The sequence below is a fragment of the Buteo buteo genome, chromosome 19, assembly GCF_964188355.1.
Source record: "Buteo buteo chromosome 19, bButBut1.hap1.1, whole genome shotgun sequence".
Taxonomy (NCBI): domain Eukaryota; kingdom Metazoa; phylum Chordata; class Aves; order Accipitriformes; family Accipitridae; genus Buteo; species Buteo buteo.
In genome coordinates, this window is record NC_134189.1 from 2,414,058 (window position 1) to 2,436,219 (window position 22,162).

The following is a 22,162-nucleotide window of genomic DNA, read 5'->3' on the forward strand; positions in this document are numbered from 1 at the left end:
AATACCAGCGCTGTGTCCCCGATCTGGGCAGGGGACAAAAGCTGGCCCTGGCTCTGGTGCTGGGGATCCTGCTGCTCCTCCGTTGCGGACAGGCTCTCCCCTCTTACTCCTCTCTTGCCACAGGTGCAGGGGATGGGTGTCATCTAGCAAAATCCCTCCCCAGCAACCTCAGTGGTCCCACCTTGGTGGTGGAGGTGTCCCACCAACGTGGTCCCCTCATTGAAAGCCTACTAAGCAGGTGCCCCTGCGACGATGCACTTCGCTTGCCAAGCACCCAGCCCGGAGCAGGGTCCCCTTCCCATCACCCTTGGGAGCAATGTGGGTGTAGGGGCACCTAGCCTGGTGGGACATCTCCACTTCCCACCCACTTTTACACATTGCCCACCCGACATGGCTGTATGGTGGAGAGGTGGCATCCTTCCACCTTTGCATATTGAGGACTGAGGCCCGAAGAAAGCATTTCACTGATGTGTCACAAGAAATTCGTGGCTTAGCAAGGTCTCTGGCTCATGAACCACCTTCACTGGTTGGTCTTTCATCTGCAAAGGACCGTCCCTTTTTATGGCCCTGGGCACCCCATCCATAGAAATATATGCTGAAAAGAAGGGGTGAAAACCTGCTATAAGAGCATTTCCCCAGGAACCAGTCATTAGGAAGACTTGCATTTGGAAACACCACTTCTGCAATGTTAGCTGCTGTGGCCAGTGGTGGCTCTTGGAGGGTCCGTGTCTCTAAAAAGGGCTCCCAGGGGACACTGGAGGAAAAGACATGCCACCCCAGTGATTCCTGAAACAGGGACAGTCTCTCGCCCTTCCCCTCTGCCTGTCTTCTCACCTCAACTGAAGAGAAAGTATCACACCTCTCCCTGCTGCAGTAGAGGTATATTTTCCACAGCACTTTCTCCTGCATCTGCCTCTTTGTAGCACAAGAGATGACACATGAACAGAAGAGACTTGGAAAAGGATATACGAGCAGTCAGTGCTGTGAGAGGGGGGTGGAAACAGGGGAAAAGGCATTACAGGGAAAAAGAGTTCAGAAAAAGGAGGCAGGACCAAAGGAGACAAAAAGCAGGAACTGGAGAAAGGCAGAATGAAGGGAAAAAACCCTTCCCTGCCATTGAAATGTGAGGAGACGCTGAGACTGCAGATTGCAGAGACTGTGTGGCCAGTACACACTCCTTTGAGGATGTCCCGGTCTTCAGCTGAGGCACCCACAGCTCTTCCAACAAGGCACGAACGGGACCCGGCTCCTGTCTGGCAGGTGGCAGCAGCCCCTGACAGGGATGGCGAGCAGTGGGACAAACACGGGTCCAGAGCCCTGTGGGTTACTGAAATCCCTTCTGGGCTTGATCCTTTTCTTGCCCTGGTTCGGAGTGGTGGGTCAGACACTCTTCTGCTCACCCAGACCCTGGGCATGCAGGAAGATGTGAGCCCCACCACTCCCTGTCCTGCCAGAGTCAAGTACCGTCTCGTTCTCCCTGCAAAGCTTGCCAAGAGGCCACTGCGTTTGGGGTATGAGCTGAGCAGGCTGTGAAGTTCCTCTCAGTGCCCTGTGGGGTTCCTTTGTCTCCTGGTTTGGGATCTTCTCCAACAAAGCACTAGGAAGACCCCCAGCCTCTCGCTCCCTATCACTTAGTGCCCAGCACCCTGTATCCCCACTCCAGAGGGAAATGAGAAATCCCTGCCCCGTCGTCTTTTTCCCATGGGGTCCACAGGAACCTGTCACCTGAAGGGAGGGCAAATAAACACCTTTTTCTGGCCATTTTTTTGTGGCATTCTTCTTCCCTGCCCCTGGTTGCAGCCAGGGGAACAGGCAGGACAGTGTTTCTCAGCAGTGGCTATCTCCCTGTGGGCTAGACCAACCCTCCCTCCAGTTCTCCCACACCTCATATGCAGGGTCCCTGCAGCATGAGGAAGACCCTTGCTGGCTGGAGGAAGATGCCATGAGCTCTGCAGCATCATTGACTCTTCATCCAGTGGGCCACGGACAATTTTGTATGAAGCGACCATGCCCCGTTCGTTCTCACAGACAGAGGGTGAGCTGCCAAACTGCCTCTGTCTGTGCTGCGAGATCCCTTCTCGCAACAACCACAGCCGAGGTCTGTCTTAGTGAGAGAATTAATGCCGTACTGCAAGACTTGAGGTTCACCAGCTGCTGCTTTGGTCAAGGAGGCAGGGCCTCGATGCTGTTTTGCTAGGCTCTCCATTGGGTTTTCTCAGCATCCAAGCAAAAGGCACCTACATTCCTCTCTCACAAAGAGAAAAAGGCATCACGTGAAGAGGAGTATCTGAGCCCATCTTTTTTCTGGAGTAGGTAATGCTGAAGAGAAGAAAGGTAGGAGATGATCCCTTGGGATCTTTCTTCTGAGGGATGCAAGAGGCACCTTTAAGCACCTCTGCCTGCTTGATGCCAATGGCATGCAGCCATCCTCCCTCCCAGCTCTGCTCAGTAAAGACTTCTCACTGGGCTCCAGTGAGGATTTCCCTGCAGCCACCGTATGGTTTGAGAGCTTTACTTACTCCAGACAACGGCAGACATGCAGGGAAATGGCCCTGTGCTGTCAGCCAGGCCTGCAAGGGCAGCAGCCAGTCCCGCAGGTTTGCTCTGAGGGCTTTAGCTCCGGTGCTCAGCACCATCCTTGGCACTGGTTCCCTTATGCTTCCTGTGGTGCCAGCCAGTGGTTTTTGCTGGGCCTTTCTAACACAAAGTTTCTGGAGAGTGAATGTCTGCTACAGGAGTTGAAAATGTTCCTGAAATCCCTTGAAGCTGGTTCCCTGGGTCACATCCACTCATCTCTTTCTATTTTCTGACTTAGCACTGAAGCGTCTTCAGGTTGGCTCTCCAGTGAGGACCTGGGGCAGGAGCTAGGTTTATGTCATTGCTAACTCAGGAGGACCTGGGAAGGTCATCAGATTTTTCGTGGGTGACCTCTCACGGTTACAGGGTTGGTATTGGGCTATACCAGCCCCAGTGACAAAGGAAACTGAAGAAGCCAACTACCAGAGGCATCTGGGAAGGAAAGCGAGCTAGAAAATGGAAGATGTGGTGAAGAACATCCTAACCCATTGAGTGCCGAGATCCTCTATGTGTCCCAGTGCATGAGCAGCAAGAATGAGGGTGAGCGAGTCCTTCTCATCAGGAGACCTCCCTTTCCTCGTGAAAGACCCCACATTTGCCTTCAGGAGCAATTCAGCACGTCGGAGGAAGCAGAGCCTGCTTGTCTTGGCAAGACCCCACAGAGACGAACGTGTTGTGACGAGCCCATCCCTCGGGTGCAAAAGTCCTAAGAAGGTTCAAACTGGGATCCACTGTCCAGAAGCACAGTATTTTCCCTGGACCTGATGTCCTCCATCCTTGGGACACCCCTGACCTCCTGCATCCCTTTCCCCACCCTGCAGACTCAGATCCGAATCAGGATGCCCTTTTGGCAGCATCTTGACCCCGGGGTCCTGGGCCAACTTGTTGCACAGTGGGGTCCCCACGAGATTCTTTGACAGGGACTGGGGACTCATTCGGCACATGGGGAGCGCCAGAACCCACAGGAGCAACCGTGCTAGCAGGGGAAAGAAGGGGGATCCCAGTCCCGGGGTGAACACCCATCTCCCCAAACCCCCCCAGACCCCAAATCCCCCCAGGGTTGAATCCTCCAGCACCATCTCTGGGGCGGCCACGCCGCCGAGACCAGCCCAACGCCGGCGGCTCTCGTGAAGAAGCCGGCATCGGGCGAAAGCGGGGAACGTGCCGGCAGCCGAGGTGGGGTGGGGGGCTGCCCGCGTCCCCTCCCCGCCGTCCCCCGACTGTATTCTGGCTCTGAGGACTGCTTGGCTCCACCTTCCGCCCTTCCCTCCCCCGGTGCTAAGCAGCAAAGCCAGCTAGAGACATCCAGCCGGGGTATTAGTAAAAACCAAGCCTCCCTCTAGGAATGGCACTCGCCTGAGAGCCTCCCTGTGCCGTGCGCCCCGACGCCGCCGGGGCTGGGAGGGAGAACAGGGGGGCTATTGGGATACAAATCGCAGCCCTCGCAGGATCCGCTCAGCACACCGGCCAGCAACGTAAGTTTTTCCTACCTGAGCTCGCTCGCCCGCGCGCACGCTTTTTTTCCCCCTTTACTTTCTCTTACTTTTTTTGCGATTTCCCCAGCGAGGGTCTGTGTCACCCTCTGAAACTGGAGGGATAGCAGCCCTTGGTCTGCGCTGGCTGTTTTTCAGCTAAGTCAGAGGCATGCTTTTCTATCACTTCTTTTTTTTCTTTTTTAATTTCTTTCTTCTTTTTTTTTTTTATTTTATTTCTGGATGGGGTGTATAGAGAGGCCTTTCTTTTTAGAATGTTTCTTTCTCCAAGGGGGGAACTGCTGCACGGTGGCAGGGACTTTTAGAGGTGACTGCAGGCAGAAGGAGAGAGGAGGAGTGTGTGGGGCAGGCAACCCAAAGCCTTGTCTTGTCTCAAAGTTAAACTTGGTCTGTGTTTGTATCTGTGTGTATATATATATATATATATATAAAAATGTGAATACGTACATGCATACGTAGAGAGGCGTGCGTGTGGGGATGCAATGCGGATGTATTTTAAGTCTTTGGTTTATGAGCAGCAAGAGGAGGGTGAGGGATGGGGTGTCCCCGCAGAGGCACTTTCCCACAGCTGGGATCGGGATCTCTGGGTGCGGGTCCGGGGCCCCGGGCTGGTTCCCTGCCCAGTGGTGCCGTCTGCTCAGCTTCCCCCAGTAACCGGGATAGAGATCCCTTCTGGTTTATCGATACGGTGCCAGCGCACCCCCTCCCACGCCTCCCCCTGAGCACCGCGCTGGCATTTCACCGCATGTCTTCGAAAGAAAGGGGCACTTCCCCACCCAAGTTTTGGGGCCACCCCCCCCATCCCGCTCCCCGTGGGGAGCTGCGCCCAGGCAGGACGGTCCACGTCGCTCTCCTTTCAGGTCCCCAACCCCCCTTATCCCTCTTGCCGCAGGCCCCTCCACACATCAGCTCCAGACGACGGCAGAGATAGGGAGCGATATCTCAATTAATCAGGGGCCCCGACCCATCCCCACCCCCATCGATCACGGGTTTTGCGGTGTGCACGGCAATTGCTTTGCTTGCGCTTTTATCGAGCGGCCCCTGTCTCGTGGTCAGCTCTTCAGAAACCTTGGAGTCCCTTTCAGATTTGGTGGTTGCTTCTCCTTTTCTCTCTTTTCCCCCTCTCTTTCCTTTCTTTCCTTTGTTTTTCTCTTCCTCCCTCCCCTCCCCAGTGAGAAGAAGGACACCAAGAAGGAAGAGAGAGAGGGCTCAAGAGCAACAATGGCTGACGACCAAGACCTTTCGGAGGTGGAGATGAGCCCGGTGGGGTCTGAAGACCACCACTGCCTCTCGCCAGGACCCTCTATGGCATCGGACAACTCCCCGCACCTCACCGGCTCCGGGAATGGGGAGATGGGGAAGGTCAAGAAGGAACAGCAAGACTCGGAGGCTGACGACGACAAGTTCCCGGTGTGCATCCGTGAGGCCGTCAGCCAGGTGCTGAGTGGCTACGACTGGACCCTGGTACCCATGCCCGTCCGGGTCAATGGAAGTAACAAGAGCAAACCCCACGTCAAGCGGCCCATGAACGCCTTCATGGTCTGGGCACAGGCTGCCCGGAGGAAATTGGCTGACCAGTACCCACACCTCCACAACGCCGAGCTCAGTAAGACCTTGGGGAAGCTCTGGAGGTAAGAGCGGGCGGGCAGAGGGGGAGCACGAGGGCTGAGGTCCGGAGGTGTCCTGGAGAGGACTGCGTGGTCACGTGGAAGGATGGAGACTTAGCGGGATGGAAGGGGTGTCCCTCGAGGGGACTTTCTTCCCCATGGGGAGCTCCCTCGCAGGAGGAACGGTCGGTGACTGGGGCAAGAGCGGTGGTTGGATGTAGTGAAGGGCTTCCGCAGCAAAGCTCGTCTCCATCCTGGGCGGCAGCCCTTTCCACATGTTTCCCACTAACTTCCCCTGTTGTTCCCGACTGGGACACTCTTGTCCTGGTCCTCTCCTGCCTGACTGCCAGGGGAGATCTTGTTTTATTGGCTCACCCTCTCTGTTGGACCAAGATGTGCACTAGCAGGAACCAGGCTGAGCCCCATCCAGCTTAACTCACTGGTGGGTGCCTCAAGCCTGTTTGAACTCAGGTTCCAATGCCAACAGGGGTTATTTTCCACACAGTGCCGCAGAGCAAGCGGGAAACCAAGTTACGGCTGAGGAGGAAGGTCAGGGGAAGGGAGCCAGGCGGCCAGAGCCCCGCACCCATCCTTCCCAGGACGGTCCCAGTTTTGGCAGGCCATGCAGGTGCAGCGAGATGGACAAGGAGAGCCCCTGCTAGAAAGGGGGACTGAGGCTTAGCAGAAAGGAAGAGACCTGCAACAGTCCCAGCCTTAGCAAGCTCTCTTGCAACATGCTGGCTCAAACCAGCCCCGACTCTTTTTTGCACCCAGAGAGATACCCTCCCTTCTTGCCAGCACACACACGCTCGTCCTTCTGGCCCCACCAGTTTGTTGCGACCATTTTAATTTTGGCTTCGTGCAGATCCCTGGGTCCTTTACGTACCTTCCCCAACCCGCTCCTCCTTCCTCCGGCAGACCGACACGCTGCCCCAGTTGATCGCAGCCAGCCTGTGGGTGCGCAGAAAGTGCCCGAGCCAGCTGTGTCAGGCTGGCCGTGCCACTTCTTTCCCATCTGACGGTCTCTGCCGATGACCCCATCAACCTGCCACAAGTCCCCAGCACCGTCCCCCCACTCACGCTAACCAATGCAAACCAAGGCTCATGCAAACGTGCCCTCTCATTCTCTCTCCTGCCCTGACGGCATTTTGTGGAGGAAGCCCTCAACCTTGGGTGGGCCAAGAAACATTTTTCCAAGCAGAAGCAAAACCCATCCCGTCCAGCAGCTGATGCCGAGGTGTCCTCCTGGCTTCAAACCTCCTTGCTCGCAAGGAACCAAGCCCTTAGGTACTAGCTGCTCCCTCTGCTATGTCAGCCCATCTACCCCGACCCATCAGTGTCTAGTGTAACCCCAGCAAAGAGATTTCTCTGGGAAGGCGAAGGCAGGGCGTGATTGTGGATTTCTCACCTGATGCTCTTTCCCGCTTTGTTCCCCGCTGCCATCCCTTCCCTTTACCACGGCACTTGCTCCCGCCTGGGACTCTGCTGCCAGCCTCTGGACTGTAAAGCTGTGCTGGAAGGGGTGCGCGTGTGGGGGAAACCCACCTTTTTTGTTCCCAAAGTGTTATTTCAAGGTATCATTCCTTTATTGCAAAATATTGCCAGATTTTAAAGCAACGGTCTCCCTCCAGACACTGCATTTCCCTTGAAAATACAGCAGAGCCGGGAAACCCTCCATACTTATCACATTCAGAGCACAGGGAGATACAGCCCCGTTGGCACACTCACGCATCCGAGTGTCTTCCTGCTCCCAAGGCACAGCTACCGCCGTTGGCAGCATGGGATTCGGAGCGGGGGGACGCTGCCGCCGGACGATGGGCGCCGTGCAGCCAGGGAGAATGGGTCAGGCAGAGAAGCTCGCAGGATCAGGCCTGGGGTTGTTACGTGCTGCTGGGTTTGCCACCCAGCTTCTTTGCTTGAACACATCTCTCTGAGTGTCCCTAGTGCAGGCTGCGGCTCCCCAAGCCGTGTCAGCCCCTACAGGGACCGTACAGCAGAGTAAGCTGGGTTAAGGGTGCAGTCGGTGTCTGGCCTGGGTAGGACCACATGTGTGTCTTTTTGCGAGGCTGGGGGGGGGGAATATCAGCCCACAAAACTCCAGGGGAGGTGGCCCAAAGGTTAGCAGGATAGTAGCCTGAGCCTCCCCTTCCAGCCACTGTACGGTTGGGTCTTCCTCCACTGAGTTTCCCACTGCCCTCATCTAAGCCGTCCCCAAGGTACAGCTCCTACGTGTCGGTACAACTGCAAGCACTCGGGTTTTGCTCTGGATGGCTTAGTCTCAAATATTTGACGAGGGTCTCTACAAAGGGCCCTGGCCATTTGCGTATCCGCACCCTTACAAGGTGGCCACCCAAACCCTACAGCCTACATCGCTAGTCGCTTTGGAAAATGTGGGTGACTTTTGTTTCCACATGGGCTGCTCTGAGCTTGTACAGGTAAAGGGCACGTTAGGCAGAGAGAGACGAGCGCTGGCGAGCACGGAGACTGCCTGCAGAGCACCATTAAACCAAACACGTCCCCAGCAATCAGCGCTGGGTGAGGACGGCAAAGGCTGGGAAATCTTGAAAGGCATCCAGCAGATTCCACAATAACCCCAGTGCCGTCTCACGTACTCCTCTGCAAAAATGGGCTGCAATGGCCTGGGCTTTTTTTTTTTTTAAGCCTGGTGGTTGCTCCGGCTCTGTGCTACCACCATGTCCTCCGTGGGTCCCAGTGCTCGCTGGGAAGGGCTGCAGGACATGCCCCGATGGCCACGCTACCCGCCTGGCCCCAAGTACGGTGCTGGGGGGGCTTATGGCCCCATCCACCTCCCTCCGTCTGTACCCACTTAGGGTGCAGTTGATGAACCGAATGTACTGGAAAGGAGGAACGGAGTGTTTCTGTGTTTGACAGTCATGAAATCGCGCCTTGGCTGCTTTCTTGCCATGGGGTGGGACAGGGAGCAGCTCTCAAATGGAGGCCAGCTGCTGAAAATGTCGGCATGACTCTCAGCCAAAATGCCAGCCAGCACCACCTCCGGGGTCGAAAACAAGCGAGGCATGGGAAGAAGGGGAGGAAAGCTCGGCAGGGAGGAGCGAGGGGACCCGACGGATGGATCTTTGCATGGGGTGGCAGCACGCAGGGAATAGGGTCATGCCCACAAAATCCGGGGCCGTGGACGTGTAGCAGAGCTCGCCTGGCTGCTTTCTGCTCCCTTGCCTTGCATCAGCCCCGATGCCCAACCCTATCACCGCACTGACTCATCGGCAGCTGAGTCCCAGCACAGGATCAGGCCTCTGGCCGCCGACCCAGTCACCCGGCACGCAGCGCGGTGCAATGCCAAGCGACAGAAGGGGAGGCTGCAAGAGGCGGGCAGGAAGATTTTAGCCCTTCTTTCTCCCCCCCCGGAGAGGAGCGCTGGGTGCTCGCCCCTCTCCCCTGGCTCGGGGGGTGAGCATTCGGTGTCGGGGAGGGTGGCGAGGGCTCGGTTAAGCCCCATGAAGGGCTTTGCTCTGTGATCCATAACTTCTCTGCCCGTGCAAGATTCCTTTGCATTATGGCCTGGGGAGTGTGGGGGGTCAGGAGGGGGAGGGCAGGAAGCAAGTGAAATCCAAATCCCCCCAAATCTCCTGGCCTTTGCCTGCTCGCACCAGTTTCACTTTGCTAAAGCCGATTTGAGCTCTGATCCCAGTGGGAGGGAGGAGGGAGCAGGCAGCTTTGGAAAGGAGAAGGCAAAGACGCGGGGAGTGGACTTGCCGCTGTCCTGCTGGTGGCATTGCCCATGGGCTGCTGTCAAGGGGAGAGGAGGTGAGGCACTCGGGCATAGCTCAGAGGGCAGGGGTCTGACTCCCGCATAGCCTCGAGTGGCTCTGGTTCACGCCATCCACGAGATGGATCTGGGAGGCTGAGCTTTGGTCTCCATCGGAGGCTCTGCTCCGAGCTCGCCGTGCGGTCCGCCCTGCAGATCAAAGCTGGTTGGGCAGCCTACAGCCCCCTCGCTCCAAGAGGGGCCCACATAGAAAGAGACCTTTCATTCCCGACCGCAGCATCTTATTAACTTTAGCACCATCTGGGCTGGGAGTGCAGGGACGCCGGAGCCTGGCTGCCTTGTAGTGAAGTGCCCTGGGTTGCAAGGCTGCAGGTTTTGCCTCTACTCTCCATCTCCTGTGGAGATGGGGCGTTTTGCAAGGATGAAGGTTTTGCCAAGGCAAGGTCACCTCCCAGTCCACGACACCTACAAGGGTTGGCCATGACACCCCTTTGGACCCCTTGGAAGTCCATCTGGAGCAGCACAGGCTGAGGGATTAGACCCCTCCAGGATGTGTGAGCACGGTGTACGGTGGTGGGAGGGAGACAGGAAAGCTGGTGTTGGATTCACGGTGGCTCAGTTGCTTTAATCTCCGGGATTAAGGCAGTGGAGGAATGTGGTGTGCGGCCGCGACCTGCTCAGGCTGCCTGGAGTGAACCCAGGTCAGCACCGTAACAGGCTCCAGCCCGTGCCATACACCTTCTGGCTGCCAGCCGAGGGGATGCACAAGGAGCAGGGGGAAAAGGGGTGCTTAGGAACCGACCCGTTACTTGCTGGCAACCCCTTTGATCCCCAGCAGATTTATCTGTGTGCTCCTTGAGCCATGCCTCCTCTTCATCTTCAGTTTTTCAGGCCAGTTCAGGCCTTTGTATCTTCCTCAGTGCCTACAGCTTAACAGAATTGGTCACATTTTAGAGCTAAGGGATTCAGGGGTACCAAGGTGCTGGCACAGCCTCATCTCTAGGTAGTTCTTTTGTTGGGGAGAAGAAGTCGTGGACGTCTCATAAATGGAGTATTTTTTGCCCTTTGGGAGCCCTGCCATTCCTAACAGCTGCTGGAGTTGCAAGTCATGCGAAGACTGGTCCCTTCTGAGAGCACTGGTTTCGGGTTGGAAGCAGGATGACTGTGAGTCACAAGAATATTTGAGGGGAAAAATCATAAAATGAAACTGAAGTGCTTCCAGCCAAGATGCTGCTAAAGGCTTGAGTAATGAGGTTGATCTCATCTTCAGATGCTCTGAGCCATCCTGCCCGCACACTGCACCACTTCCTCGGAGAGCCTATCTTAACTAGAGCAGCCCATGATCTGGCAGGAATACAGAGAAGGAGCTTACACTTCTGCAGTGCCTTTCATCCAGAGACCAAAGCTCATCTATTTCTACAAGGCCAGCAATGTAGCAGCTAAATTTTTTACAACTGCTTGGCTAAGTTCAAGAAGGGCTGGTCCTTTGTGCTTCAGCCTTTTGCATTATCCATGTCTAAGGTGAGCAGGAGCCCCAGGAACAGCAGAATACACTGCTTCCCCCTGTTCCAAATTTTCTTTAATTCCCTTCTAGGATATTGTAAGATGCTTAAAGGCCCAGCAAACTCCACGCAGCAACATGGGTACTGTGGAGCCAACACCAATTGCTGACACTTGTGCTCAATAGAGCTCCAAACTTGGAGCAGAGCCTGTGGAAGGGTGGGAGGTTAAACTGGAATAAATACAGTCTGGGGAAGAGCAAGAGACATGTAGGAGGCAGCACTACAGGTAGCAAGGGTGTGCCACACTGCTTTAGTCCGAAGGATGATCCCAACTGCCCTCAATCTGCCCAAAGTCTTTGAAAGCAGCTTGTCCAGCCTTATTTTACACAGCTATGAAAGACTGTTCTTTGCCTTTGGACAATGTAAGAGAGCGTTGAACTTACTGAGGTGAGACACATCACGCAGCCAGGGAAGGGGGACCCAGCGCTGGCACTAAACAATGTCAGGGCTTAATAATTAACGAGGAGGAGGAAAACATTGCTGTCTCCACTGAAACACTTCCAAGCTCTCCCTGTTGTTCTGGGAAATACCCTCAATGGGACAACACCCTGACATCTGGATTTACATGCTGTGTCCCACGATGCTGTGTATAGGTGGGTTTTTTTCTGACATACCTGCCCTTCTCCTTCCCCTCTTCTCTCCTTTACCACCTTGGCCTCTGCAGGCTGTTGAACGAAAGCGACAAGCGGCCCTTTATCGAAGAGGCGGAGCGGCTGAGGATGCAGCACAAGAAGGACCATCCCGATTACAAGTACCAGCCCCGTCGGCGGAAAAACGGCAAGGCCACGCAGGGCGAGGGCGAAGGCCAGGTGGAGGGGGAGGCTGGCGGGGCTGCCGCCATCCAAGCCCACTACAAGAATGCCCACCTGGATCACAGGCATCCCGGCGAAGGGTCGCCCATGTCCGACGGTCATCCGGAACACTCCTCAGGTGAGTGCCAGGTCTCCGTGAACCTACTGACAGGTTACAGCCAACTCAGAGGCTCAAAAAAGACAAGTCATCACGGTGAAAGCCTTAGCGACGTGGCTCACATCTTGCCTGTGACCCAACAAACTCTGCTGGAGTCAGCAGTGTAAGGACATGCCTGAGTTTCACGGGCACTTGCATTCCTCTGGTCAGGCAAGGTATTGTTGCACCCTCCCTCTTTTACCACAAGATGATATAAAAAGGTTTGGTTTTGGCTGGCTATTTCTCTCTCCCTCCACTGAAGTCTCCAGCCAAACAGCTGCTGGCATACTGGGAGGAGCAGAACTGGGCTGTATAAAGCCAGGCATAAAGCATTAACTCACCTCTTCTCTCTTTTTCCTCCTCAAAATGTTTTTCACGTTGCAGGTCAGAGCCACGGGCCCCCCACACCTCCTACCACCCCTAAGACCGAGCTGCAGGCAGGCAAAGCCGACTCCAAGCGAGAAGGGCGTTCCTTGGGGGAAGGGGGAAAGCCACACATTGACTTTGGCAACGTGGACATCGGGGAGATCAGCCACGAAGTGATGTCCAACATGGAGACCTTCGACGTCAATGAATTCGACCAATACCTGCCGCCCAACGGACACGCCGGCCACCCAGGCCATGTTGGGGGCTACGCGGCAGCGGCAGCTGCTGGCTACGGCCTCGGGAGCGCCCTGGCTGCGGCCAGCGGACACTCTGCCTGGATCTCCAAGCAGCACGGAGTCTCCTTGTCCACCGCCACCTCATCAGTGGTAGACTCCAAGGCCCAGGTGAAAACGGAGGGGTCCGCCCCTGGAGGGCATTACACCGACCAGCCCTCCACCTCCCAGATAGCGTACACGTCCCTGAGTCTGCCCCACTACGGTTCGGCCTTCCCCTCCATCTCCAGGCCACAGTTTGACTACCCGGACCACCAGCCCTCGGGACCCTACTACAGCCATTCCACCCAAGCCTCCGGCCTCTACTCTGCCTTCTCCTATATGGGACCTTCCCAACGTCCCCTTTACACCGCCATCTCTGACCCTGCACCCTCTGTGCCACAGTCCCACAGCCCCACACATTGGGAACAGTCCGTGTATACGACTCTCTCCAGACCGTAGGGAATGGGGAACGGTGACCGAAGCAGCGACGGAAAGGCTCCGAAGAATCAGCACAGGCAGAAGAGCCTCCGAACTCCGAGGTCACTCAGTGCCATCCAGCCACCAGAACCCACTGAGTATACAGAAGTGCCTTTCTTGACCCCGGCTATCGCTGGCTCACCCGCCTAGAGGAAGGTTTTTCGTCCTTTCACCCTTTACCAATTTCACGCAGGCCACGCGACTGGCTTGCGACACCTTATTGGCCTTCTAGATGAGGAGGATTCTAGACATGGAGTGACTGGTCCGTGGTGGGTTTCGTTGTGCGCACCCTGGGCTGTACGATGAGAGAGACTGTCCTTTCCTTCCCCTCCCCAAACTGCTCCAGGGAGTTAGCAAGTGTTTCCAACAGGCCGCAATGGCCAACACTTTGTCACCTGCTGCGGGTGAAGGGTGGTTGCTCAGCCTTGGTGAACATGTTATGGGAGGAGTAGTAGGGAGGACGGCACGGCCGGCTTCCTTGCGATCAGCGTCGTGCAGCAGTCCTGCCTAAGATTCACACATGCATGAATCTTGAACCCCGTTGGAAGACCAACCTACGCTTGCTTCCCTGCTGATTCCCACAGCTGCATCCTAGCTTTTCTCCCCGCCTCTCCTCTCCATCCTGTCTCTGTTTAAACCCACACTCTTTCCTGCACGGAGATTTTAAGGCTTGCCTGAACAACACGTAGGACTCAGGAACCGCATTGTTGGTCTTAGCGTTGCTCATATCACAGCTTGTGTGCACATGCGTGTTCATGTATGGAGGTGCAAGAGAGGTGGGGAAGGGCCAATGAATCATTAAGGTGCTGTGGGTGAATCCTCCTGTCTTACAGTTACTCTATATCGTTCATTTATGTCTGGCATTTCTGGCATCTCAGTCTTTTCTAATCTCTTCAGTATCCCAAACAACCTCTGAGCAAACTTGGCCCTTGCTCTTCCATGTCTGACTGTGCCTGCCTGAAACAAAGAGGCACCAAGAAAGCTACTATGCACTTGACAACACCCCAAGTTGAATCCAATACTCTCTTTGAAGCCCCACTCCAAACTGAGGCTGATGGGGTGTGCATCCCTGCTCGTTTGTTCATCACATCTTCCAGTCAGTCAACACCTCCCCTCCTACCTACGCTGAGGACGGAAAGATACTCCAGCGGCTATATGCAAGGTAGATACGCACCCAATCTTGGATGAGTGTAAAGAAAAAAAGCCTATTTAGGTGCAAAGGAATTTGTTTTCCCCCTTGGGTTTCAAACTGGAAGCGACCAGCTCTCGCAGTCAGATCAACCTCCTTTTTTCAGCCCAACACCTGAGGACAGTCTGCTTACTTCTCCTTTGTCACCTCCAGGATTGGGGTGGTTTGTCACGCCAGGGAGTGAACTGGCAAAAAAGTTGCTGCAGGAAAAGATGACCCCTGGCAATTGATCGCAGAGACGTGTTGTGGGACCTTCCAATGGATATTCCAGTCTAGAAAGACAAAATACTTTGACCAAACATGGACTTGATCGGTGCCGCTGTATCCCCCTGCTGATACGACTGTCAGATGCCCTTCCTGCCTCCCTTAGCTATGGATGACTTATCCTTGTGGTGTCCGAAAAGACCATGTAGAATGTTTGCTCCGTGTACGCATGTAACCTCTTCCAGCCCTGTCCCCTTATTTATGCAAGTAGCACCTTCCGCCCCCACCTCCCTTTCCCCAGTCTCTATGCTGTCCTAGCACCATTAACTCTGCATTAAACATATGGAATAATAAACTTAAAAGTTTCATTTTCACATGTCTGGGTTTTTTTGACCTCTTTCCTGCAAGTCTCTGTTTTTTTTCCCCCAGGAAGTATATGATGGGTCACACCACCACCACACAGATCCCATGCACAGCCTTCCTCTGCCTGTCATGAACAGGACACAGGCAGAACTCTGACTGGCTTACCAGACTCCTTCACAGAGATGAAACTCATCTTCTGTTCCCACCCCAGCTGTAGTCATTTCTTCAGCAAGAAATGTAGTAACACTGACTTCTGTCCTCCAGCTAAGATTCAGCATGTGCAATTAAGAAGAGCACCATTTTGCACGTGCTTCACCCAAGAATTTCTTAGTGTGATTGTTAATGCTCTCCAGAATAGGAATGTGGGGTTTCTAGTCTTGGTTCCTCATCACCAGGTGGCAGATGATGTACCTTCAAAAAAAAACTTCCCCACATACACAAACTTAATGTATTTTGGAAGCAACCATTAGTCTCTCTGTAGAAACTCTCCCCCCCAGACCTCTTGCCTTCCACAAGCAAGAACCTAAATACAAACACTCACACACGGAGCGTATATTCGAAAATAGATGTATACACCTTCTTACTTGTTGAAGAAGACATCCTGGGCGTAGTCAGGTCCTGGGAGGCTATCTCAAGATGTTTGGAAAGAAAATGTACAGCAGGTATTGGTCTGCTTAAGAACATCTCTCAAGGCCAATGCTAGCAAGGTAGGATCCCAGTTAACACAGAGACTCCACAACAATTACAAACTGATTCCACAGGGTTTCAAGGCTGATGCATGTGATCGATCCAGTGAGTTTGTGTTCCCCAAACGCTTTATGGGTGAGTAGTGTAAGCAGGATGTCTAGGAACTGTGGAACACGTTCAAAGCTTTTTAAAACTCACAGCACTATTTGGATGAAGTCCGGTATAGGGCCAAGAGCATCATCAGCAGAATGGCTTAATGGATCTAACAGTGGTGATGCCAGCTGAAGAGCTCCATGCAAAGTAGCACTGTGGTCATTCACTGGAGGGGAGGAGAATCACCACCCCAAATTACAGGCTGTGGGAAGAGTCCAGAAGGGAACTATGCACTGCTGAGCAGCTCAGGAGCGTGTGTGGGGAAGAAGAGAAGCCATGGTGGAGTTAGGGGTAGGAGAGCTGATCACAGGGGTGGAAGAGAGAAGGGACATGGTGCGGACGAACAGAAGAGCGGGAGAAGAAAGTTCTTAACCACACACAAGTACCCTTCTCCAGCTCTTCAAACAACAAATTAAGAAAGCGAGTGGGCTCTGCCTCAACCATTCTCTAGTGGAAGGGGATGCCTCCTCTCATTTAGGAGGGTCCTCACAACTGAGACAGGACTGAGAATGTCGCTGGTAACAGAGGGGTTAACCACTCCTCCTGCAGCCTAGCAGGAGCTGGCCCGGCATCCTTCCCTATCCCTTTAATCGTATCTGATACAGATGCAAGGCTGGGGAGGGGAGGCGGGTAGGGAACAAAGAAGCCATTTAAAAAAATAAAAAAAAAAGGACAAGAAAACGACCCCCGCCTCCATGGCGGACGCCAAAACGATTGCACAAAGGCACCATTTCAGGGCTGAAATTTCACCGCACCAACGTGATTAAAGGATTCCATGGAGGGTGGGGGGAGAAGGCTGAAGGCCACAGTGCTGCAAATTAACCTTTTCTTAGTAAGGATGGCCTGGACCAGGAAGCGTTTGTGTTCCTCACAGTCAACCCCCTTCCCACACCTGCAAGTGCCTCCACATTCCCTTTGACCTGTCATTTCGCCCAGCGACCCATTCAGCTCTTGCATTATCACCTCCAAAACCAGCCCCTCCTGTGCACACCGACAGAGGAAGGATGGACCGGTGCTTTTACAGGGAGCAGTAAGAGAATGACATTCATGGTTGGTTATATGAGCTGAGTTCTCAGGCAGGTGGATATAAACTCCCTTTGGGACATGGATGCTTATGTGCAGGCACCGACCACACATACAGCATGGGGAATGCACACTTTATATATAAGCACGAGCTTTAACACAAACTAGTTGGAAATATTCTTCCTGGACTTAGTGTAAAGAGAAAAATTAACGTAAAGCAGAACCCACAGGTTAGGTGCACCTTCCCCCTTCTTTTCTTCAGAAAAAAGACAACAAAAATTCCGAGAGCGCTTTTTAATAAGATAATTGAGAAAGACTCAGTGTGTTCTGCCCAAAAGCTCAGATCTTCCTCATACAGAGCAAGAACCTTGGAGCACACAGATCAAGAAATGAAAACTTGGTAGTGGCTAGCTGGAAGCCCTTGCAGATTGTAATGCATGCCCCCAACTCCTGACTTAAGCATGTAACCTCCCCACGCATCCGAGGTGAGAGTGCAGGTAGCTGAAGGGGACAAACGACTGATCTTTCATCACACTACAGATTAAAGAACTCTAGGATTTAACTACTGTTGTGCCACCATAAGAACCACCAGAGTACGTACAACTGAGATGGCTGGAGAGCACCTGCACCCCCAGCACCATCAGTTCCACCGTGTGTCAGAGACCAGCTGTATGAGTAACAAGCGCAGCGACAACCTACAACTGACGAGCTGGTGGGACAGTGAGTGGCGACTGCGCTTCTTCCGGCTGGGGCAGTGCCATTGAAAGGGGATCCCCACTTCTGATAAGCAGCAGGAGCAGGGAAACAATAGGTGATTTGATGAGAACTGCTCTACGATACTCCTGAGAAGCCCCAGAGCCAGCCCCAGCCAGAGAGGAAATTGGGGGTTTCCACAGCAACCTGCTCAGGGCACAAAGGCTCAACTGTCTAGGGGGAAGCAATGGAGGTGTCTCAGCGCTCCCGTTTTAAGAAGGGACAGGGGTTGAGGGCTGGAGTCTTTCTGAAGCCAAAGTACCTGCAAGAGTGTTTTTGTACAGCAGGAGTTTAATTGGCTATCGGTCCTACAACCAGGGAGGAGCTGTGCTGGAGGAGGAGGAGGTAGTTACTGCAGTCTTTAGCCTAGGTGAAAGGTAGGGCATTCACAGGTGAAAAAAAGCTGCAAGAAAAGCATGGCACTTGGCTCCCTAACCTTACCAATACAGCCCATGACACAGAAAGAAAGAATAATGACGAAGCTGGTAGAGAGAAGTAAGAAATTCTTCTCTTGGGCATGTAGGACTGAGATGAAAGAGAAGGTGGGAGGAAAAAAAACCAAACCCAAACACATTTAACTTAAAATGGGGAGGTTTATAATTTATTTACACAAATATAAACAAAAATAGAAACATCTCTGGAGAAGGAAAGAACCAAAACAATGGCTGGAGGCAGATCAGTCTGTGATAATTAACTCATCCACACCCCAGTCTTCATAGCTCCCATCTGGTAGGTAACGACGGATGATTATGGGGATCTTGCGTGCTCTGAAGGGAGGACAGAAAGGTGAACAGAAATGCCAGAGCCTTCACTATGCCACTTCAGCAGGCAATGGGAACTGAAGTGCTTTGTGGCTTCGGTAAGCTCATCAGGTTTAACTAAGAGATCTGTGCAGCACCAGTGATTTGGTATTACATGGTAGAGGGAAGTCCCAACAACCTGCTCTCTTTCGCAGGTGCAAAGCAATGAGCACCCTTAGACTTGGAACAACCAACGACCTACAGAGGGTCAGGCCTCTGTTGGTACTGCAGGAATTGAGCCCTGTGACCTGAAGCCGCTATGAGACAACACCAAGCATCTAACACAGATAAAGGGAAAAAAATAAATAAATCAAGGGACTTGAAGAACAAATCCACTTTTTGTTTGATGGAAGATTTTTCCCCACAAGACACTACAGAAGTGGCAGAATTCTGAGAACCTTCAAGACAAACTGATATTTACAGAGTATATTGCACCCTGAGGGCATCAGTTACATTTTAAGGATACATGAAATAGGGCCTATTCAGGTACCAAAACCTGGTACAGCTTGGGGGGAGCACAGCATCTGCTAACAGTGCTTCCAATTAGAAAGCAAGAAAATGCTGAACACAATTTAACTTAATGGAAGTAGATTTAAGTCAGCAGCATGTAATCAGACAGTCTGGAATCTAACCAGGGCATCAGGTTTCAACCGTATCAGACTTGAAAAGTAATACAACTTCTTTAATGATCACATTCAGGGCCACTGTTTTTCCAGTAGCAAAATAGCTCCCTCATGCCAAGAATTACAACCGAATTTTGGCACAGAAGAGGATGCCACTATACTTTGTCACACCCTGACTTACTTTCTAGAGCTCATGCTCAGACAGTGACCAGAAGCAATTCAGTCTGAGCTTGGAGATCTGACAGGAACGTGACCTAAGGAGCTTTTGGCAACAATAAAGGGAGCTGTAATAGATACAAAATCTGCAAGAGCAACAGCAATGCACTGAGAAACTGGGGGAGCAGAGGGACAATTCAGTTCAAGAACAGGGATTTAATCAGTCACGGAGTCCAGTTGCTCTGCTTGAAGGATACCTGCATGTGATCTAGGTCACCGACCATGCAGGCAAACTGTGGGCCAGCAGGGAAAGGGGGGCCTGTAAGTGGTCATCCAAAAGCTGCCTCTGCTACAGTCAGAAAGGACTTATCTTTCTGTAAGCAGGGGACAGGCCCCCTTGCAAGCACAGTAAGCCAAGCGTGCAAGGGTGCAGGAAAAGAACATTCTTAACAGAGTCTCCACACCATCAGCCTGACCCTTATTTTACTTTTTGCCAGCACTTCATATGAACACTGGTCTGTTCAGATGGCTGTTTCGAATCAATTCCATTCAGGAAATTAAACCAATTCCAGAAAGATGAGGACCTTGGGTTCTCATCATAGAAATAAAGAACACTTCGACTCCAAAGTAAAACAGGTCAGAGCACTCCTAATCATCAGTACTTTGTATGAGCAACTAGGATGGGAGAGAGCAGCTGTGGAGAAGTCCCTACGTGAAAAAACAGGGAAGGCAACTGTAGTGCTCACTGCTGTCGGGGGAAGACAAGTTGCGTTGGAATAAGCTGCTAAATGCTGGGACAAGGAGAGGACTGCTGGCTTTATGGAAATCAATACGCTCACCTGCCAAAGCCCGGGACTTACTTGAGCTCTTTCATGGCAATCAGCAAGGGGTCCGTCTCTCCTTCCAACTCCACCATCACAGGGGCACACATCCTGGGACAGAACATCAACAATCATTTGAGCGAATGCACAGAGAAGGAAGAGGAACAGCTAAGCACATGCCTACCTATTCACCTGCACAACGGCCAGTGAAGTAGGAGGGTGGGACACTACCTTGGCAAATCTGATTTGCTCTCTTATGCACTTCAGGAAGAAAATTACCCCCAAGTGGTTCCAGACTGAGCTTTTACTTGCATATTCTTCTTGCCCCATCCCTCAGCCTCTGCTGACCAGCTGGTGCTCACGGGCTGGCTACACCCTCCTAGTCACCCTCTGCTGTACTTCAATGTGAGGAAAAGAGTGGTTCTAAAATTAATCCAATGAAGAGGGTGGAAACGCTGTAAAATGAGCATGCCTCCCACGACTCTAACACATCTCTTGCGTTCCAATTCGCTCACACCTTCCAGGCTTTGTTTGGGGGGAAGCGAGGGGCTGGATTTACAAGGCACTCTACCTCTAGGAATTAAAAATTAAGCATTTTGCAGTGGGTTGTAACAGCAGAGCAAACATGGGTGACAACATCTGCCCATTAGACAGCGGCAGCAAAGAAAGTTCACGTTATACGTGGATAAGGCCACTGGGGGCTGCTGCTGGCCTAGGTTCAGCACTGAAGGCAGAATCTGTAGGTGAAGCAAAACCAGGCGCCAGAGTGTTTTGGATTAAAGGCCTGGCACGGGCCCATCTCGTCTCCCCCATTTTTCTGGCCTTCCACCAGTTGACAGAAGTGCACAAAATAGCTTCACAGAGTGAAGACTGTGCAAAGAATAGCTTGGCAAAGCGATGATTAAGGAAAGATCTGATCACCACCTACGAGCTTCTAAATGATGTAGAGGAGAGACATCATTTTAAGGGTGGATATAACCAAGATGAAAGTCATAGATGTGCTTTCAGACAAACCTTGACGCAGCCTAATAATCTCACTCATAAGGCAGTTTTTCAAAAAGCACAGAACTTTTTGACATGTATTATTAAAACAAGTCTAGACAGGCAAATGGATGAAGTTGAGAGCAGCCAGCCATTCTTAAAATAGAATTTAAGTGTTATTACCTATTATAAATCAGGCCTTCCTATTCCAAACACTTGAAAAAACTTACAGCTTGCCACAATGCAACTGCACTTAAAACAGATTTTGGGTTGGTTACTCCAGTCCCAATTCCTACAGCCCTGTGGTATCAACTGAAGATGTCCTGGAGCATCCACCCCTCCCTCTGACACTGGCTTTTGCAAACCGGTTCTCAGCTTTCCAGCCCACGCTGGCTCCCTTATGAAAGACAGAAACCAGGATCAGCTTGCCACATCCCCTACTCATTTCGCCTGCAACCTAGGAAAGGTCCACTGCAGCTCCTGAATACCCCCCCTCTCTAGGCACAAGCACCACAGCCTCAGCCAAGGCAAGAGCCAAGAGACTTCACAGGCAGCTAAGAGCAACATGGTCCTGTGCTTCAGTGCTGACCAAGACGGTGATCTGCAAGCAGAGCAGTCGTTTAAGGGATTACATGAGATCCAGGAGTTTTTAAGGAAGGAGGAAAGCAGCTTTCAGCGGGAAGGGAGGAGAAGCTGTGGCGATGCTTGGGATACGGAGTGAAATACTCACGCTATCTGGAGGGCACGAGTGCCCAGGACTCTGGCTCGCTCGTATTTGGTCATGTAGGGGGTAGTGATCCGCTTCTGGTTCGCCTGCTGCCGCTCTCCCGAGGGAAGGATTTCCACGTTCTCCTGTCCCTCCTGGGGAAAGCAGACCAGCGCTGCACCTCAGCTGCGCCCATCACCGAGGCCTCACGCTGCTGGCAGAGCCCCCCGAGGCCTCCCCAGCCCCAACCACCGCCTCACCAGGCCTCGCCCGGGCCGGCCGGCGCGGTGGACCCGCGGGGGCACCCACCTCCTCCGCGTTCTCCAGGTCCTCCAGGCCTTCATCCTCCTCCACATCATCGAAGTCGTCCCCGTCAAAGCTGCGGGAGGAAAACGGACGTCGAACACCGGGCCGGGCCGCCCCCGACCCGACCCGAAGGCCTCCCCCCCCCGGCTTCCCACCCCCGGCCTCACTTGTCCTCGTTGTCAGACATGTTGCCTCCTCGCCGCCTTCCTGCCCGCCGGAAGTAAGAACCACTTCCGGGGGCTCGCCGGGACGCCACCGGAAGTGCCTCGACGGCGCCGTTACCGGGGCGACGCTGCTCCGTTCCGTTCCCTTCCGGGTCGCCGCTTCGTCGCTGTGGAGACGTC

At 53.2% G+C, this 22,162-nt stretch overlaps 2 protein-coding genes across 3 annotated transcripts; one reads left to right on the forward strand and one right to left on the reverse strand.

Annotated features, from left to right (window-relative positions):
• The first annotated feature begins 3,841 nt into the window (after nucleotides 1-3,841).
• On the forward strand, nucleotides 3,842-14,777 carry SOX10 (SRY-box transcription factor 10). 2 transcript variants are annotated; one of them, XM_075051519.1, is made up of 4 exons: nucleotides 3,842-4,052; nucleotides 5,243-5,701; nucleotides 11,652-11,917; nucleotides 12,320-14,777. In XM_075051519.1, the coding sequence occupies exons 2-4, from the start codon at nucleotides 5,292-5,294 to the stop codon at nucleotides 13,033-13,035; spliced, it is 1,392 nt and encodes a 463-aa protein (XP_074907620.1). In that variant the 5' UTR covers nucleotides 3,842-4,052; nucleotides 5,243-5,291; the 3' UTR covers nucleotides 13,036-14,777. The 2 variants fall into 2 exon arrangements, with proteins under 2 accessions (XP_074907620.1, XP_074907621.1); XM_075051520.1 differs by having other exon boundaries at nucleotides 3,842-5,701.
• A 3,221-nt stretch (nucleotides 14,778-17,998) lies between these two features.
• Nucleotides 17,999-22,144, reverse strand: POLR2F (RNA polymerase II, I and III subunit F). Its single transcript, XM_075051522.1, has 5 exons — nucleotides 21,986-22,144; nucleotides 21,822-21,891; nucleotides 21,537-21,667; nucleotides 19,865-19,936; nucleotides 17,999-18,192 (listed from the first exon to the last, which is right to left on the reverse strand). Exons 1-5 carry the CDS (start codon nucleotides 22,003-22,005, stop codon nucleotides 18,102-18,104), a joined length of 384 nt encoding a protein of 127 aa, XP_074907623.1. The 5' UTR covers nucleotides 22,006-22,144; the 3' UTR covers nucleotides 17,999-18,101.
• Between the last annotated feature and the right edge of the window lie 18 nt (nucleotides 22,145-22,162).

What these genes read in the sequence shown, in the direction of transcription:
- SOX10 (XM_075051520.1), top strand. Translation starts at nt 5,292, where the DNA reads ATGGCTGACGACCAAGACCTTTCGGAGGTGGAGATGAGCCCGGTGGGG. An exon ending in ACCTTGGGGAAGCTCTGGAG is followed by an intron (nt 5,702 to 11,651) that starts GTAAGAGCGGGC and finishes TGGCCTCTGCAG; the next exon opens with GCTGTTGAACGAAAGCGACA. An exon ending in TCATCCGGAACACTCCTCAG is followed by an intron (nt 11,918 to 12,319) that starts GTGAGTGCCAGG and finishes TTCACGTTGCAG; the next exon opens with GTCAGAGCCACGGGCCCCCC.
- POLR2F (XM_075051522.1), bottom strand. Translation starts at nt 22,005, where the DNA reads ATGTCTGACAACGAGGACAA. An exon ending in ACCTGGAGAACGCGGAGGAG is followed by an intron (nt 21,668 to 21,821) that starts GTGGGTGCCCCC and finishes TGCTTTCCCCAG; the next exon opens with GAGGGACAGGAGAACGTGGA. An exon ending in ATTGCCATGAAAGAGCTCAA is followed by an intron (nt 18,193 to 19,864) that starts GTAAGTCCCGGG and finishes TCCTCCCTTCAG; the next exon opens with AGCACGCAAGATCCCCATAA.